Source organism: Python bivittatus, unplaced genomic scaffold, assembly GCF_059951505.1.
Source record: "Python bivittatus isolate LINGU-HERP-01145 unplaced genomic scaffold, Pbiv_v1 ctg000700_np1212, whole genome shotgun sequence".
Taxonomy (NCBI): domain Eukaryota; kingdom Metazoa; phylum Chordata; class Lepidosauria; order Squamata; family Pythonidae; genus Python; species Python bivittatus.
Window position 1 is genome coordinate 87,724,792 of NW_028277098.1, and position 16,562 is coordinate 87,741,353.

A 16,562-nucleotide genomic window follows, 5' to 3' on the forward strand; every position below is an offset into this window, starting at 1 on the left:
AGGTCAGGTATGATTCAGGTCAGAAATCAAAGCTCAGTGGTGATTATTCAAAGCAAGCAATAGCAAATGAAAAGGAAGGTATAGTGAAGATACACTCCAAAAGACACATTTGCTGTATATTGATGTATGTAAGGATTCAGCAACACTGACAGCCCCTGGCCTAAATTTGCAGTAATTACCCCAAAAGTTAAGAAAACGACAGGGAGGAAAGAGCAACAGTATCCAGGAGTAGCAAAGGGGCCATTAGGGAGTGCAAATATTTGGGTGGAAATATTCAATACAATTATCAGTTCCAGAGGAACAAAGGCAGGAAAGAGAACATCTCTCAGTGTGTGAATTTCATGTGCTGTGACTCACCAAATTTGCTGAGAGAGAGATACAGAGAGAGGGAAGTGGACCCTAGTCTTGACTTCCATTCTGAACTTCCTCCCTCTTTCCTCTCTTTAACAAATGTGGTCTTCACAATCTTAATTTGTACCATGCCTTACTGTGGAAAGACATGACATGGTAGAGTCAGAACTTCTAGTTATCTACTGGAAATTTAATACTGGCTTTCTTAGGTATGGACGTTCTTAGTCTCCCCTGCTCTATTAATGTGACTGGGGAATTTGTCCAAATAGTGAGCAGAGTTTTCACTTGCAGTTGGTTGCAATTGGGGCAGAAGACACTTCTAAGAAGTGACAAATTGCTATTTTGTTACGCTGTGCTGGGGAGGAAGCACCACAGTGTTTATCCCCAGCTTGTGAGCACCCCAGAAGTATCCAGTTGTCACCGTGAGAAATAAAATACTGGATTAAGATGGGTCTTGGCCTGATCCAGAGGGGCCAAGGATTCATTCTCAAAACAGAAATGTATATAAATTTTTAAAAATCTATTGTATTACTTAAGGGTAGTAATATCACTAATTCTTCCTAAATGCCCAGGGTTGTTTGGTACAGGACAGGTGGTCATCCAAATCTTTAACTAACCAACTAACTAATTAATACATTTAATTATCACTTGAAGTACAGCATTTTAGTTTGGTTTTTCCAACGCAAAGCCATACATTCAAAAGGGAGCTTTTCTTCCCTCTTGTTATTATGGTACTAGTGAAAACTGAACAATCTGAATATTGCTCAGCTTTGGTGACCATCCTGGAAGAAATCTCTCTACGTAGTCACTAAGAGTCAACTTGATGGCACGTAATCAATCAATCAATTAATGATCATGGTGATGATGGTGGTGGATTGTCATGATCTGCAAGACAGCAGACGTGGCATTGCAGTTGAAGCTCTGCCTCAGTTGAAGGCCTTCAATCCCTTGATGCTGCCCCAGTCATCTTGCAGATTTTGACCCCCTCAGGGAGGCTGCTGTTGGTAGTGTTTAAGGAACAAGAACACATGAACCATTTGCACATATATCTCAGTGAAAATTCATTTAAACTGACCTATCATCAAAGCAAATCATCCATTGTTCTTAAACACAGTTTCATTTCTTTGTTCCAATTTCCCAGTTCTACTGATTAACAGTCCCCTCTTCTGACTCATGCACAGCACATTAACATTCTTGAAATATTTGTACCTCAGAAGTCTCCAGGGTTTATTTGGGAGGAAATTCTTGCACAGAGTTCCATAAGAGATTACCATACAAGTATACTGTTGAATGTACGCTCCTAACATCCGCCACCTCAGGCTGCCATCTTCCACATGTGTTCCAACTACAACAACCACTTTCCTTTGGTAATGTGATGACAATGTGACGCATTCAGCCTTTGGAAAAACTGCCCTATATCATATATCCTAGAATGACATTACTAGTAGTCACCCAATGTTTTATTTCAGAATTATTTATCTGACTTGGGTAACATGCAGAAGAACGGAGGAGTGATTCCAATATCCTCACAAACTGCATACAGTGAACTGCCCTTGACAGACATTCCCTGCCCCAGATTATCACAACCCTCTTAGTGCACAAGCAACAGAAGTCTGCCAAACATATCCCAATTTAATGCACTGCAGAGGTGTTGGAATTATCACTTCCATAATAACTGGCCAACATGGCTGATAACAATGGTTTGGCTGTAGTATTTCCCAAACTGGGAGACACCAGGTTGAGGAACAATGGCCTAACCTGCCTCCCAGGGCTCCAGGTGGTAAGTGGGATGTTTCTATTTCGAAGAAAGAAAGGAAACAAACCTGAAAGGGGTCAAGGCAGCCTGTGGCAGAACTTATCCCTGATTTTTGCAGAATGCATATAGCTGGGTTTGCCAGGATTGCAGGATGGCAAGGCTAGCAACTGACAGCACCTAGCATATCTTGGAGAATCTCAAAACAAGGAGGGTTGGGCCCGATTCGTACTTGGGTTGGAGCCACTATGAAAATCTCAAGGCTCCAGGCTACACTGGAAAGGAAAAACTGAATGCAATAGCAAAACTATAGTAGGTTCGTATGGTTATAGAAGTCATGGATATGCTCATGTAGTCACCACTAACTGAGCCTAACTTGAGGGAGTCTTTACCTTTTACTTAGCTAACAAGTTGTGGGAGGCAGACAGGAACACCAAAGACAACTTTCACTCTTTAGAACAGTATTTCTCAACCTTGGCAACTTTAAGATGCGTGGACTTCAACTCCCAGAATTCCCTAGCCAGTCATGCTGGCTGGGGAATTCTGGGAGTTGAAGTCCACGCATCTTAAAATTGCCAAGGTTGAGAAACACTGCTTTAGAATCAGAGTTGGAAGTGACCCAAGAGGTCATCAAATTCACCTCCCTGCACCCTATAGGGTTCACTACACTATCTGTGATAGATGACCATCCAATCTCCATTTGAAAATCTCCAGCAAAAACCCTTGTTCAGGTTTGGTTGCTTGGTGCTAAAAATGGGATACTAAGTTATCATACTACCTCATTCTGTCTTCCTGATACTTTGTGAAAAGAATTATAATAAAAGAGCTCCCTTACTTACATTTGCTGGCCCTATTTTAATATTTTTTTTTAAGATTGGGTCCAACAAGGCATGGCTTTCATGATCAGCCCCATGAGAGAAAGAATGCAAAGAACACCATACCTGGTGTCTTCTCTGTGAAGACGACTTTGGATTCTGCAGTAAAATTCTGGCCGGTTAAAATCATTTGCTGTCCACCATATACAAGGCAGGTGTCCACATCTTGTCTTTCAACCATCGGAAGTTCATGAGCGGAGCGCTGGGCTGTGGACCAAATACAGACTAGAATTAAATGAAATCTTAAAAAAAAAGGGGGGGGGGATTTCAGAAGTACCCACAAGATCTATTTTGTCAATATTGCCATTTCCTCACTGCCAAAGAACTTCTCTGTGAGGCTAAATTTAGGGCTAAAAAATAAAAGAGGAAAAATAAATCTATACTGAAATAATAATCAGGAGTTGGCTCCAGAACTGCAGCTCTGCTGGCCTTACTCTTGTTTCTGACAAACAAGAACTCGGCTGAATGAGCTGGAGTCAGCCCATGTCTCCTTCCAAGTCAGTGACCAAATTTCCAAGTGCAAGTATGTTACATTCCTGAAACCTAAAATATGGCACCTGTAGACTCAATTCCAATCAATAGGCCTGACTTCTTTACAAAGAGCTGCAGCATAACTTATTCCAAGATAAAACAGGACAACATTTGAACCAGTTAAGTAGCAAGAACATATTTGGTTGGGATATGCGAAAGCAGAGGAATCTGGGAGCCAAGCTGCAGAAAAAGGTCTTGCAGGAAGCCTGGTGGCTTTTCCTTGTAATGTATTCTAGGCACCTTTGATGAGTATTTAAAAGGTTTGAAGCATTCTATATAGCATTTTTGCATTTAGTCCCTTTTGTCTTTGCAATAAAATATTTCAAGAGGAAAGAAAGGAAGGATTGGTAAGAGGTAGAGAGAGACTAAGTTCACAGATTCAAAGTAGCCAGGCAAACCTTGAGTTTCAAACCCCTTGTTACCTAAATTCACAGAACCACCACCAAAGAACTCTCAGTCACAAGTTATCTAGGCCAATCATTTGCTATAAGGCAAGACATCCTGCCCGTAAAAGGTCCATCCATACCATAACAAAGACCCAGCTAGCTTCCTTGCTGGACCGTCCCTCACAGTAATGAAATGTTCTGAATTCCGTCTTCCATCCTTTTTGTCATTGAAACACCACTACTTTTGGCAGCCCGCTCAGCAAAACATAATGAATACTGCTTGTCTGCCTCCTGGTTCTGTCTAGTCAAAGGTGTTACATCTCTGGGTTCCATCATATACCTTCTTTAGCAAACACCTTGCCTTCTTCAAAAGACTAACCACAGAGATGAACTGTGGTTCCATAGGAACCTATTTCAGAGGACAGATGCATAAGATTATACATGAAGCCCAGCAGGAGATAACAGCCATCCAGCTTACCTTCCTTGCTAGTTACCATAAACCAGATGAAACTGAAAAGCTATCATTAGGGTTTTGTTTTTGTTTTTTTTCCACAACTGAAACAACTGAAAAAGGTCAAATATTTTCTTTTGGCTGGTCCTAATATCTCTCAAGCAGCTGTTTGGATTAACTGACCTAGGAGTTCAAGACGTGAATTCAAACTCCTCCATACTAATCTCATGCCTTCAAGGAAGGCCTCTGGAGAATTTTGTTCAACAGCTTAATCATCTTCCTAACTATCTCCTTACACTTTGCCCTGAATCATGGACCGCCAACTAATTCACACAGCCCTTCTGCTTATAGATGGGCATTTTCCTTCACTCCTGCTTAGACTGAACAATAGCCATGGTTGCAAGGAATGCCTCCATACTATGCCACAAGCATAATCCTTTTCAGGTGCACCATCACTCAGCCTACATTTTGTACCCTGGTGCACAAAAGCTATGACAAAGCCTTCACAATTTCATGTGAAAGTTTGATCATGGCAAGATTTTAAAGGAAGTGACAGCAGTAGCTTGCTAAATGATGAGCAGGAAATGAGTATGAGCAGAGTAGATGTACTAATGGGCTTCCAGCTTTCAGCAGCTACTAGAGAGTAGAGATCATGGAGAACATTGTTTAGACATGATTTAATGAACTAAATGTATAATTCCTGGATAAATCTGAGGATTGGAATGTAGCTAACTCTGCTTTTTTCGAAAACTTCTATAGATATTCTTAACCCCAAAAAAGCATGCTAAAATAGGTTTTTGGAGTTGAAATACATATAAAAACACTTATTTCAAGAAGAAACTATCAAGTGCATGTCTCAGAAGAAAATGTGTATACTATAAACATGAATTTCCGTGTATTGAAAAACAAGCGGGAATAGTCTTTAGAGTGAACTTCTTTGAAACTGACACAGAAAGAGACTGATGTCATCATCTCTACAAGAAAAAAAACTGCTTTAGATTTTGGGAATGGTTTCCATGTGCAACCTAAAAACTGATATTCAGGCTTGAATATATAAAACTTCCTACACAAAATGGCAACAGGATTAAGCTAGATCAGAACTGCCTCCTGAGAATGGGGCCACCTTTTTTAAGATCTCAAAAGGGTTTTGTCCCCAGTGCTGCTACCCCTTTAGGTACAGATAGCAAGATCACCCGGGGAGAAGAGGTCTACTGATGCAGTCTGATCTTCTCCAGCTATGTTGAACAACAATCACCCATAGCTGTTATGATTGTGTTGATATGAGTTGCTCAACACATCTGGAGGACACCAGTTCTTTAGATTTCTATCTGCCTGAACAGACTTGCTGTAAGCCTATTAAACTTAACTTGGTTATATCATCACAAAAGGATTCCAAAACTTAAATCTGGAACGAAGATTTATTGCATACATGAAACTCAGTACACTTCTATTACCAAATGCATACATACTAAATTTCAGAGTACTATCAGGATATCTATTAATATTCAGTGGGCTATACCCATTCCCTGGGTGATTAAAAATCACCTTTCAAATTACAGTTCAGCAGTGATCACAATTAATAATTTGTACAATGTGGGGTATGTTTCTTTTTTTCTCTTTAACTTAGGGCACTTCATTCTTCATTATTCACACAGCTGGTCCACAAAGCTGCCAGTAGTTTATACTGAGATTACTTTCACAGAAGTTGCTTATTCCTTCCCACATGGTTTATATGATTAATCATTCTTTGTAAACAGTCAAGGTCTTGATGAGTTCATAATTGGATTTACCACTAACAGAAGATTTATCATTCTGAAAATGCAAGGTTAACTGATATCTAAAAAAATAAATCCAACTACAGGATTCAAAAGAAAATAAGTTTAAATGCTATTTGAGAATATTTTTGTACAGCTAATTCTGAGCCTAGAAAGTTCTGGAGAAAAGTTCAGTGTAGCTCAGCGAATAGATACACCCCGTTATCAAAGTTTCAAGGTAAAGAAACAGAGATTCTTTCTGCATTGAATTAGACCACCTCTGGTTTTGAGAAATTGTATTCACTTTATTTAGGGTTTAAAATCAGATCTTCAGTTTGCAAACATTCTTACTCTTAGATGCAGCTTTGCTACAGAAGTACAAGTATCTTGTCCTGGGAAATATTTCAGTGAGATATCTTTTGCCAGCTCAAGCTAGACAGGGATGGTCTAGTTATGGTTTGCCTTTGAAGTGTGAACTCTTCTCCTAAGACAGCTTAGAAAAATGCAGCCCATAAGAATAAGCTGCAATAATTCGTTCATAATAAATCTCACTCTTGTTGAAAAAAGTCAACCTGCCAATCAACCAGTCAGTGCTTTTCTTTGTGTGCCCCCGACGGAGATTGGATAGGTGATGACTGGAAAAAGGACATTCGCCACTGTGGAATTCCTTCCACAAGATTTGCTAGATGCCTATACTGTTATCTTTTCAGAATTAGACAAATGACTCCCCCCACCCCCAGGCTTTTAAAACTATTTTAAATTAATTTCCACCTTTAAAAATGTGCTGATCCAATGCTGTTTTGTATTCCGATGTATGTTATTTGATCAAAATGGTCCTACACTCTTATAATGAACAAGAGTATAGAAACAGATGCATGCCTTATGCATATATATGGCGTACCAAGCAAGTTATTAAAAGAATAGCCTATTAAGTTTAATAAAATTAAATCAGACTATTCTTATTATGGCTTCTGAAAGCTATAAGAATATGCACAAGGATACAGAAAGTAGCCTTATGACAACACACCATATACACTCCAAAGTCCTATTACTAAAATAACATTGAGCAAATTAGACAATTGCTCTAATTCAGTATTTTCCAACCTTTGCAACTTCCAGATGTGTGGACTCCCAGAATTCTCTGCAATGGCCACGCTAGGTGGAGGATTCTGGGAGTTAACCCACATATATGGAAGTTGCAAAGTTCGGGAAACATTGGTCTAGCAAGCCAGTCTGGTTCCCATTGGTTTGAATGGCTCTCCATGTCTTCAGACAAGCATTGTTCTGTTGATGTTTGTTTCAGTGGAGATACTGAGAACTGAACTTGGAAGTTTCTACAGTCAAACATACATTCTGCCATTGAGTTATGGCCCATTTTCAAAGTGTAGATCTCTCCGAGGTGCTACTCTTAGGAGAGCCAAAGCAGCAGATTTGCATTATGTATTGTGCATCAATATCTTATAAAAAGAAGCCAACATTTGACCCATCAGGAAACTTCCTTTATGCTCAGTCATTTTTTTGACTGTACATGTAGGCCAATGTCCAGTGGGGACAGGACTGAGGATGGGACTGGTGCAATCCCTCTGAAGCTCCCTGGTCAGGCAACGTCACTACTTTGCTTGTGCCCATCAGCCATGACTCAGCAGGGAAACCAAACAGTGTGCAATATACAAATAGAAATTAAAACATAAAAGCCAGCTATAAAAGTCTGCAATGCATAAAACATGCTAATAATAAAATAATGAAAAGGGATGTGTTGGCCCTGTTATGCCTAACCACATTTTGGGCAACAAATTTATTTATTCTTTTCTACGCTGCCAATGCAAAGAGAAACGCCTTATGTGAGTCACCATTGTTCCTACCAATCAGGAGAGAGCAAACCTTCACTAACTTGGAGGTCGCAGGAGGAAAAAAATTACTTACCAAAATTTACTCTGCTGCTTTTACATGAACAGCCATAGAAACATGCCACGTGTACCCAAACTCAGTATTTCAGAGGTACAAAGAATATAGCAGAGTAAAGACAGGACAAGGAAGTAAGTCCAGGACAAAATGAAATTAGATTTCATGCAATTTTAATTTTATTCCTGGTGACCTACTCTTATATAAAGTACGTATTTTGAAATTTGCTAAATTAAAAGTGAAACATTATTAGGAAGTGATAAACCATTAGGAACACAGAGATTTGCCTTAGACCAGGGTTAAACAAGGACACAAGGACTCCCACGGCCCATGACCACCTTCAGCCTAATTCCAAACATTTTCCACAAGAGAGCAGCTTAAGACCCTGGTAACAAGTCCCTGCCCATTTCCTGCAGCCTCCTTCTTGAGAGACAGAAAAGAGGGCCCAAAATAGGAAAGAAGTGGAGGGAAAGGAAGTATCAAATAGTGGATACCCACATTTCTTTTTGGCTCTGATCCGGTCAGCAGCGATCTTCTCCTGCATCATGCAGAGTTATTTTAGGATCTAGCTAGCTAACTATTGTGTATCAGGAGTAGGCAAGAGTGGCACTCCAAAGCTGCTGAACTACAAATCCTAGCATCCCTAGGAAACATAGTCAAAGAATGCTCAAAGTTGTAGTTCAGCAACTTCTGGAGAGTTACAAGTTGCCTTCCCTGGTTATAACGATTGGCAGCAGCTGCCCCAGGTTTCAGAAAGGGATTTTTCCTAAAATGGGGGCTTTGCACCTCTGTTGCCACTTAGAAAATGTAACAAATAAATGAGAAAGGAAAGAAGGAAGCAAGCAAGCAAGAATATTGGGGAAATGGCTGAAGAACGATGAGGAAAAACACAATTCAAGATAATAACCCAGATATGGCAATTAATAGTTGAGTGGATAATAGCAACAGTAATAGCAATAGCAATAAAAGTAGTGAGGAGAAGGAGGAAGAGGGGGAAGTGAAGGTGGAGTAAGATGTCATCTAGTTAGGTTTGACTCCTGGTGATAATATGGGCAAGTATGGTCTCTTTGATCTCCTCCATCTACTTATTCATTTTCCTTTCCTCTTTTATTTCCTTCAACCTAGCTAAGCATAATAATTGTTTCTTGGACGAAGTAGATGAGTTTCTGCTCGCTCACCATAACATTAACGGAACATTCAGCTTTTACTTATGCCAAGACTGATTATCAGCCCATAGTACTGTTAGGAACTCTCTCTAAATCCATAATACAGGTAATCCTCAACTTATGACCACAACTGGGACCAGAACTTCCACCGCTAAGCGATGCAGTTGTTAAGTGAGTCATGCCCAATTTTACAATCTTTTTTGCCATGGTTGTTAAGCAAATCTAGCTTCCCCCACTGACTTTGCTTGTCAAACCCCCTTGGGAAGGTCGCAGATGGTGATCGTGTGATCCCGGGATGCTGCAACCATCATAAATACATGCTGGTTGCCAAGTGCCTGAATTTTGATCACATGACTGCAGGGATGCTGCAACAGTCATAAGCGCAAGGACCGGTTGTAAGTCACTTTCTTCAGCACCATCATAACTTCAAACGGTTGTTAAACGAATTATTGTAAGTCAAGGACTACCTGTATGATAGGCTCCATCTTCTTTACCTTGCTTTTTCTCAGTGTTTATGTTACACAGCTGGATGATGATGATATAAATATCTGTTCTTTGTTGACAAAATCAGTTGAATGTGAGGCCGATAGCTACTAATGCTTACAAGATTCATTAGGTCTCTTAGCTGCTATTCTGTCTTTCCAGTAGTGCCTGATTCCAGTATCAGATCCAATGTTTCCAAACCTGTGATTGCAGAACTACATATATGTAAACATTTCTTTAAAAACTGATCTGATCTGTTAAACATTGTCATGAGGAAACTAACTTTGGGATTTTATTGTTTATGCTTTTGGTTTGGAAATGCAGTCATCCTATGTGAACCTTTTAAAAAAATCTAATATTCCAAAAAACAGAAAAATAAAAACAAATGGTAAGAAATCAGGAGGCCTGATTAATTTCTTCCAGTATTTCCAAATTTGATGTTCTCCAATGTGTTGGCTTGAAATTGCCATACTCAGCCAGCAGGAATAACCACTACCATACTGGGTGGAGATTGACTGAGTTGTAATTCAAAATATTTGTACGGCACCAGATTTGGAAAGGTTTGAATAGACTAATGTATATTTGAAAAGGGGTTATGTATATTGGCATAGACTGTTTCAGGGTAGTTTTTTGGGGGGATACGCTGTCTTGATCCTTGGTAAAGATCCCCTAGGGCTTGGGAATCAGTAGAATTTAGACTTATAATTTCACACTAGACCTTCTCTTTCCTTCAGGGGCTGGCACTTCATAAAGCTATTGTAGTTTAAGAGCTCTGTACATCACACCACTGACTTATGCAGTTGGGGCGTTTGCTTTCAATAGCAACAGCCACCATCATAGTACAAGTAAGCTTCTGTTAATGAAGCATTCACATTTGCTTTGAAGCAGTTCAATTCTTTTAACAGCAATGGCCATTTCTTTGAGTAGTTTTATTCAATCACTTGCAAATTAGAGTTACAGATCCTTGATGCCCACAATATGAAGGGCAGAGGAGGATGGCAGGGAGAAATTTGGAGTATCAGGGATGTTTTGCTTCCCAAGCTTTAGAACTGGGACTGAAATGAAGAAACCAAAGAATTGACTCGGTAGCGTCAGACAGACTATGGCTCAAAAACCAGGAGTTGTTCTGTTTCAGTTACTATCACAATTGCAATTACTCTTAATAAAAAACAGTTCACCTGGCCCATCACAGGGATTCTGCATCAGAATAAAGAAAACATCATATAAAGAAAATAGTGGGGTAATGTACAGGCTTGGGGGTCATTGGTATAACATTTTTTCAAAATAAGATAGAGTCTTTTCAACTTTTCAAATAAGTTCCATAGTTCCCTCCAGCCATGAGGGATATTAAAATGGAGATGGATTTGCCAAGGGACAGATATCTGCTCCAGCAAATTTATATCTAGATTTTTCATTAAAATGTTTGGACATAAAATTTGCAGGTCTGTTTAGAAGCAAAGATGGTTTTACCTACTTTTGAAAATGTACATGGTGGTAAGTATTCTCACTTTTCTTTCCTTTCACTGCAAAACCCACCTCCCCAAACAGGCTCAGAGCAGTGCAAGATTCTTCTCAAATACTGCTATTTTAATGCAACACTTCTTTGGCTGACCATGTGACCATGAAATATTGCATCAGTATATGGTCAATTTAGGAAATGCTACAAAGGAAAATCAACGACTCCGAAGAATCCTGCAAAGCATTTTTCTTTTGAAAAGAAAGAGAAAGGCAAGCGTTCTAGCCATCCTGTTTATTTTTGCTAGCCTTTTTTTCCCCTGGGGAAGGACAAACACTAGCTGAATGTCAGATGGCAAATTTGTCCCACCACAGATCTTTGGTGGTAGAAAAACCCAAATTCTCTTCCAGAAAGAAATTATAATAAAATTCTTTGACATCTGTAGATGTGATTAAGCAACAGTTGATAAGTCATTTACATAAAACTAATGCTACCTATGCGAACTTTCATGTCACAGCTTCTAGCATGGAACTATCATGCAATTAGCCACCACATATTGAATGCTTTAAAGCACCTCACTGTCTGCTGACTGGGTCAGAAACCTCTCCTCCCTAGTAAGTAAAAGCATTGGATTCATTCTTCGGAGCTCAATTTCCTCTTGAATCTAAATGCTAAAAATGGATTTTGTTAAGGGAGGTAAGGGATTATAAATCAGACATGAGACTCTAGTAACCTGTAGTGCTTCAGTGAAGTGGTCCTTATTAGTCCACACCTACCTCTACCTCCATTTGTTTGTTTGAGTCACTCTGGGCTATGTAGCAGCACTCTCAAAACCAGTACCTGCTCCAACTATTGAAAGTGTAAATAGAAGTGCCATTCCTACAGAGTAACACACTCCAACGTGGATTTTGGCTTCTATTTCTCTGGTTTTTAAAAGGGATGTCTTCTAATCTAAATGCAAGGGGGTGGGGTAAGAAAAGAAGGATTATGATTTTACAAGTAATGTTTGCTGAAGTACCAGAAATTAAAACTGGGGTTCAGCTAAGTTTTCTATTAAGAACGTAAGAAGATCCCTGCTGTATCAGGACGAAATCCAAGAAACCAAGTATCTTGTATCCAACAATAGTTAACTAGATGCTTCCATGAAATCTACAGCACAGAAGTAACAGCCCTTCCTGTGCTATTTCTTCCCCACCCGCCCCCAACTTGCACCCATTATTCAAAGACAATCACTCAACTTTCTACAACCTGCCATTTTCCACATGTTATGACTTCAACTCCCAGAATTGCAAGCAAGCATGAAGTGCATCAGAACAGACATAGTTATACTGTTTCATATTTCAAGTAGAAATTCCAACAATAGGTGTGACAGCTGTTGTTGGCTGTGGATAATACACAGCTCACTGAATACAGGCTATGGCTCCCATGGTGGCCATCACTCTAGGATAAGCTCAAGATAACTTTGCAATCTATATCTGACTTTTCCTTCCTGCCCTGCTTAAAGTGTGAACTCAAGAGTTAGGCACTCAGGAGCCCAACAAAGCTCAAAGGTGTTTGGAACTTCCATACAGTATGGAGGTGAACTTACATGAACTCAGATTAATTTGTTTAATTTAAAACACAAGATGCTGTCCATAAAGTTAGAGAAACACACTGTAGAAAAATATAAATGGTTCAGGGAAAAGAGTTAATTGTTTAATCAAGATGTACTTTTATTTTTGAGTCTTTAGAAAACTAGGCTGCCAATTTTCTAAACTTTTTTATTTTCCACCAATATCATGTGAATAAGAAACATTTATTTTAAAAGTACTGTAAACACATTTCAAAGGAGTTCTCTGTTGTACCTTACAGTACAGGACTTCTGCACTCTGTTCACCTATCCATATCTTTCCTAGAATAACAGTGTATTTCTGTTCCTGCTATAATACTCTTCCTCCTATGCAAACAACATTCATTTATGAAAAAGACTTCCATTTACATCTATGCTATTAATTTTCATCATTCATAGTAAACAAGGCACTCAAGTCTGCTTGAGAGAGAGGCATCATAGAAGAGCTATTAAATTAAAGTAATATGAATTTAATATGAGGAAGGAAGGAAGGAAGGAAGGAAGGAAGGAAGGAAGGAAGGAAGGAAGGAAGGAAGGAAGGAAGGAAGGAAGGAAGGAGGGAGGGAGGGAGGGAAGGAGGGAGGGAGGGAAGGTAGGAAGGAAGGAAGGAAGGAAGGAAGGAAGGAAGGAAGGAAGGAAGGAGGGAGGGAGGGAGGGAGGGAGGGAGGAAGGAAGGAAGGAAGGAAGGAAGGAAGGAAGGAAGGAAGGAAGGAAGGAAGGAAGGAAGGAAGGAAGGAAGGAAGGAAGACTTTTAATTGTTTTTGAGCAGAAAATGGACAGCCCTCATAATGCCCTGCCTGAAAACATCAGGCTGATGAATCCCCTGAGAATCCTCAGAATAGTTTGATGTTGCTCTTTAGTTAGACTTCTGTTGCCATTCTCCCAGCTGGCTTTCTTTGTTGCAGGAAAGCCACAAAAGATTTGCCAAGATGAAGACATTCTTTCCATTGCACTTGCAACTGTGCCACATATCACAAATGCAGAATATCTAAATTTTATGGGAAACTTGGCGAACAGGAACAAAAATTAAAAAGGAAAACTGCCAAGGAAGTTGTTTTAAAAGAATGGGTTTGATCCAACTTCATCAAAATTGAAACAGGCCTTTGTAACTAAATAGAGAAATGTCAAAATTAATCATGTAAATCTTGAGGGAAGAGTAAAAAGGTAACTTTGCACTGATAATATTTATAGTACCCAATATCTGCAAAAGGACAGTTAAAAGATAAGAACTAAGAGTCCTGCTAGTTCAGATCGCAGGCTTATTAAATGCAGCATTCTCTTTCCACAGTGGTTACCAGATACTTTGGGGAGTGTGTTCCTCAGCCTGCCATTCAAAGATCAGGTGTGGTCCTCAGTCAAAAGAAGGCAGTTCTGATTTACCCTAATTGACAGCAGCTTTCCAGGGTTTCAGACTAAAGACTTTCTTGGGGGTGTCTGTCTGAGATGCTTTTGTAATCCTCCCCCATTGTTGGACTCAAGCAATGTTTCCCTTTTTGTTCCTTAGTAACAAATCTTTCCTTTCTCCATCAAGGTCATCATCTCTACTCTCTACAAATGTTTGGGTTCCCCTGAGCATGGCAATACTTCCATTTTGTTCAAATATTGTGTCTTATCTTTCAGCTATTCAAGGAGAATAATTACTGACTTATTTTTCTTTCACTCAATATTGCCACCAGATTTCTATGAAAATCTGCACAAAGTTCCTTTGAAAATATAACTCAATCCGTCACAAATATCCAGTGCAGGTGGAAGGACCTAGTCAACACCATCTGATTTAAAAACAAAATGCTAAGCAAGATCCAATCTGGACAATTTTTGATTAATAGACCAAGGCTATAGACTAGACTGGGAAGTTGAAAAAGCTCACAGAAGATGGCAAGAGCAAACCAATTCCATACTGAGACTATGAAAACTTCATGGATGTTTTCATGTAATCATTAGGAGTTAATCTCAAATCAAGGGAGTGTTTACCTTTTTACTTCCCACACATACAGCTTCTTAGTACATTACTTTATAATCACCATACTTTTATAAACATCACCCTTTCAACTATCAAGAACACATCCCTCAAGACCCATGATGAGGAATACGACATCTCTACTCAAGTCAGTTCTCTGCAGCTGCTGATCTTCTCCCTGGAGCTTTCAGATGCCTTGTGGGTAGCAACCACCAGCTCAAGGGACTACAATTGGTGGGAGCAACAGATCAGCTAACTAACTTGATAGTATTATTTCATTGGGTTTTCTCTAAGGATGAATATCTATAACTCCAGTCCCTGAGTAATGCTCTAGGGTGATTTGTCAGTAATATGAATCTCTGTAAAGGTACAACTGTATAGACCCTTGCACACTGATGCTGGGAAACTGGAGAGATCTACCTCTTTTTTTAGTTCCAGGGCTAATAAATGCCTCTTGACTTTACAATCATGCTCATGTGACTCCTCACCCCCATTCATCAACTATAAAGAATTATAGTTCTGATAAACTAATAGGGTTTGTCACTTATCTGTAGTTGGCCTGCTGTTCATTAAATTGACTATTTTTCAGAGAGTAAGATACTGTAACTAAGAAGTATCATCCATACATAAATCTAAGGAGAAAATGTACAAAATTGGTGAAAAAAAATTAAAAAGCTAAGGAAGAGAAATCCACACAAGTATGACTATTGTTTTATCATATCAAGACTGCAAAAATATAGACCAACAGATGCCAGCAAAGCAATACAGAAACCTCTCTTTGTTGCCACCTAGTGAACCTCTGGAAATCTGCAACCCAGATAAACATTAAAACCTGTCTGCTAATTGCAGATGAGAGGAGAAGATATCTATCTTCCAAGAGAAATTACTGGGACAAGTCTCCAGTATGCAGAGATAGCTCTCCATGTAAAGACACTATTTACTCAACTTACAGAGAGGAAAGAAGATGACCCTGATGGAGATACGCAGAACCTCCCACCCAGGCTAAAGCACTGTTTAAGTCCAGAACAAGATCACATTCAGAAGCAGCTCAGGCAGAAGCCTCCCTAATTAGCTGAACTATAAAAAGGAGGAGTAAGTAGAGCACAATCAGACTTGCAAGAATCTCTTTTACAGCCAATTTCATTAAAAGTAGGTTTAGCCTTCCGGTGGAGTTGGTTTCCTAGTCTCATTTACCTAGTGGGGTTGACATAAGCAGAGCACAATAAAAAGGAAGTGATATAAAACCTGAAGTATTGAATACCTTAAGTAAATGAAAAATATTTTTCATAATGGCTAGGTCTCAGCATCTAACCAGGACATCAGTTCTGCTACAACTGATCTTGTGAAGCTGCACTGTCCCATCTACTTGACATCTATGAATGTCAGGCAAAGCACAGACCTCCAGGTAGAACAATGGTGGACTAACACACCTCTGCTAAATGGAAGAGATGATGCTGAAGCAACTACCAGCTGACTAATTTAGAAGAGAGGTTGGAAGAAAGATTTATAAATATGGGAAAAAATGGATAAAAAATTGGAGGATGCTATAAAAAACAACTGGAGAAGTTAAACAGAATAAAGAAAAATAGAAATTTTGGATAATAAAGCAGAAATAACCAATAGGGAGATGGAAAAGGCCTTAGATAATATGGCCCCTTTAGAACTAAGAGAGAAGGAATTTTGCTTGAAATTGAGAGCAGTGTGAGAAGGATCTGGTAAAGATACTTGACAGAAAGTTGTAGAGTCACTATCCAAATTTTTGTAATGGGACAAAGAAGATGTTGAATCAGAAGTGGATAATGTGTACAGAATTAATACAAGATATGCAAAAATAAGAAAAATACCAAGGAACATAGTTGTTCACTGTCAGAAAGAAGACAAGGGACCA

General features: G+C 39.3%; 1 protein-coding gene across 5 annotated transcripts in view; it reads right to left on the bottom strand.

Moving 5' to 3' along the window:
• Positions 1-16,562, bottom strand: part of NFATC2 (nuclear factor of activated T cells 2) — a 168,811-nt gene that overhangs the window by 84,839 nt on the left and 67,410 nt on the right. For all 5 annotated transcript variants that reach the window (XM_088153539.1, XM_088153538.1, XM_088153537.1 and 2 more), the window contains exon 6: positions 3,046-3,186. In XM_088153539.1, the coding sequence (XP_088009665.1) occupies positions 3,046-3,186 (141 nt within the window). The remainder of the gene's footprint in view (positions 1-3,045; positions 3,187-16,562) is intronic.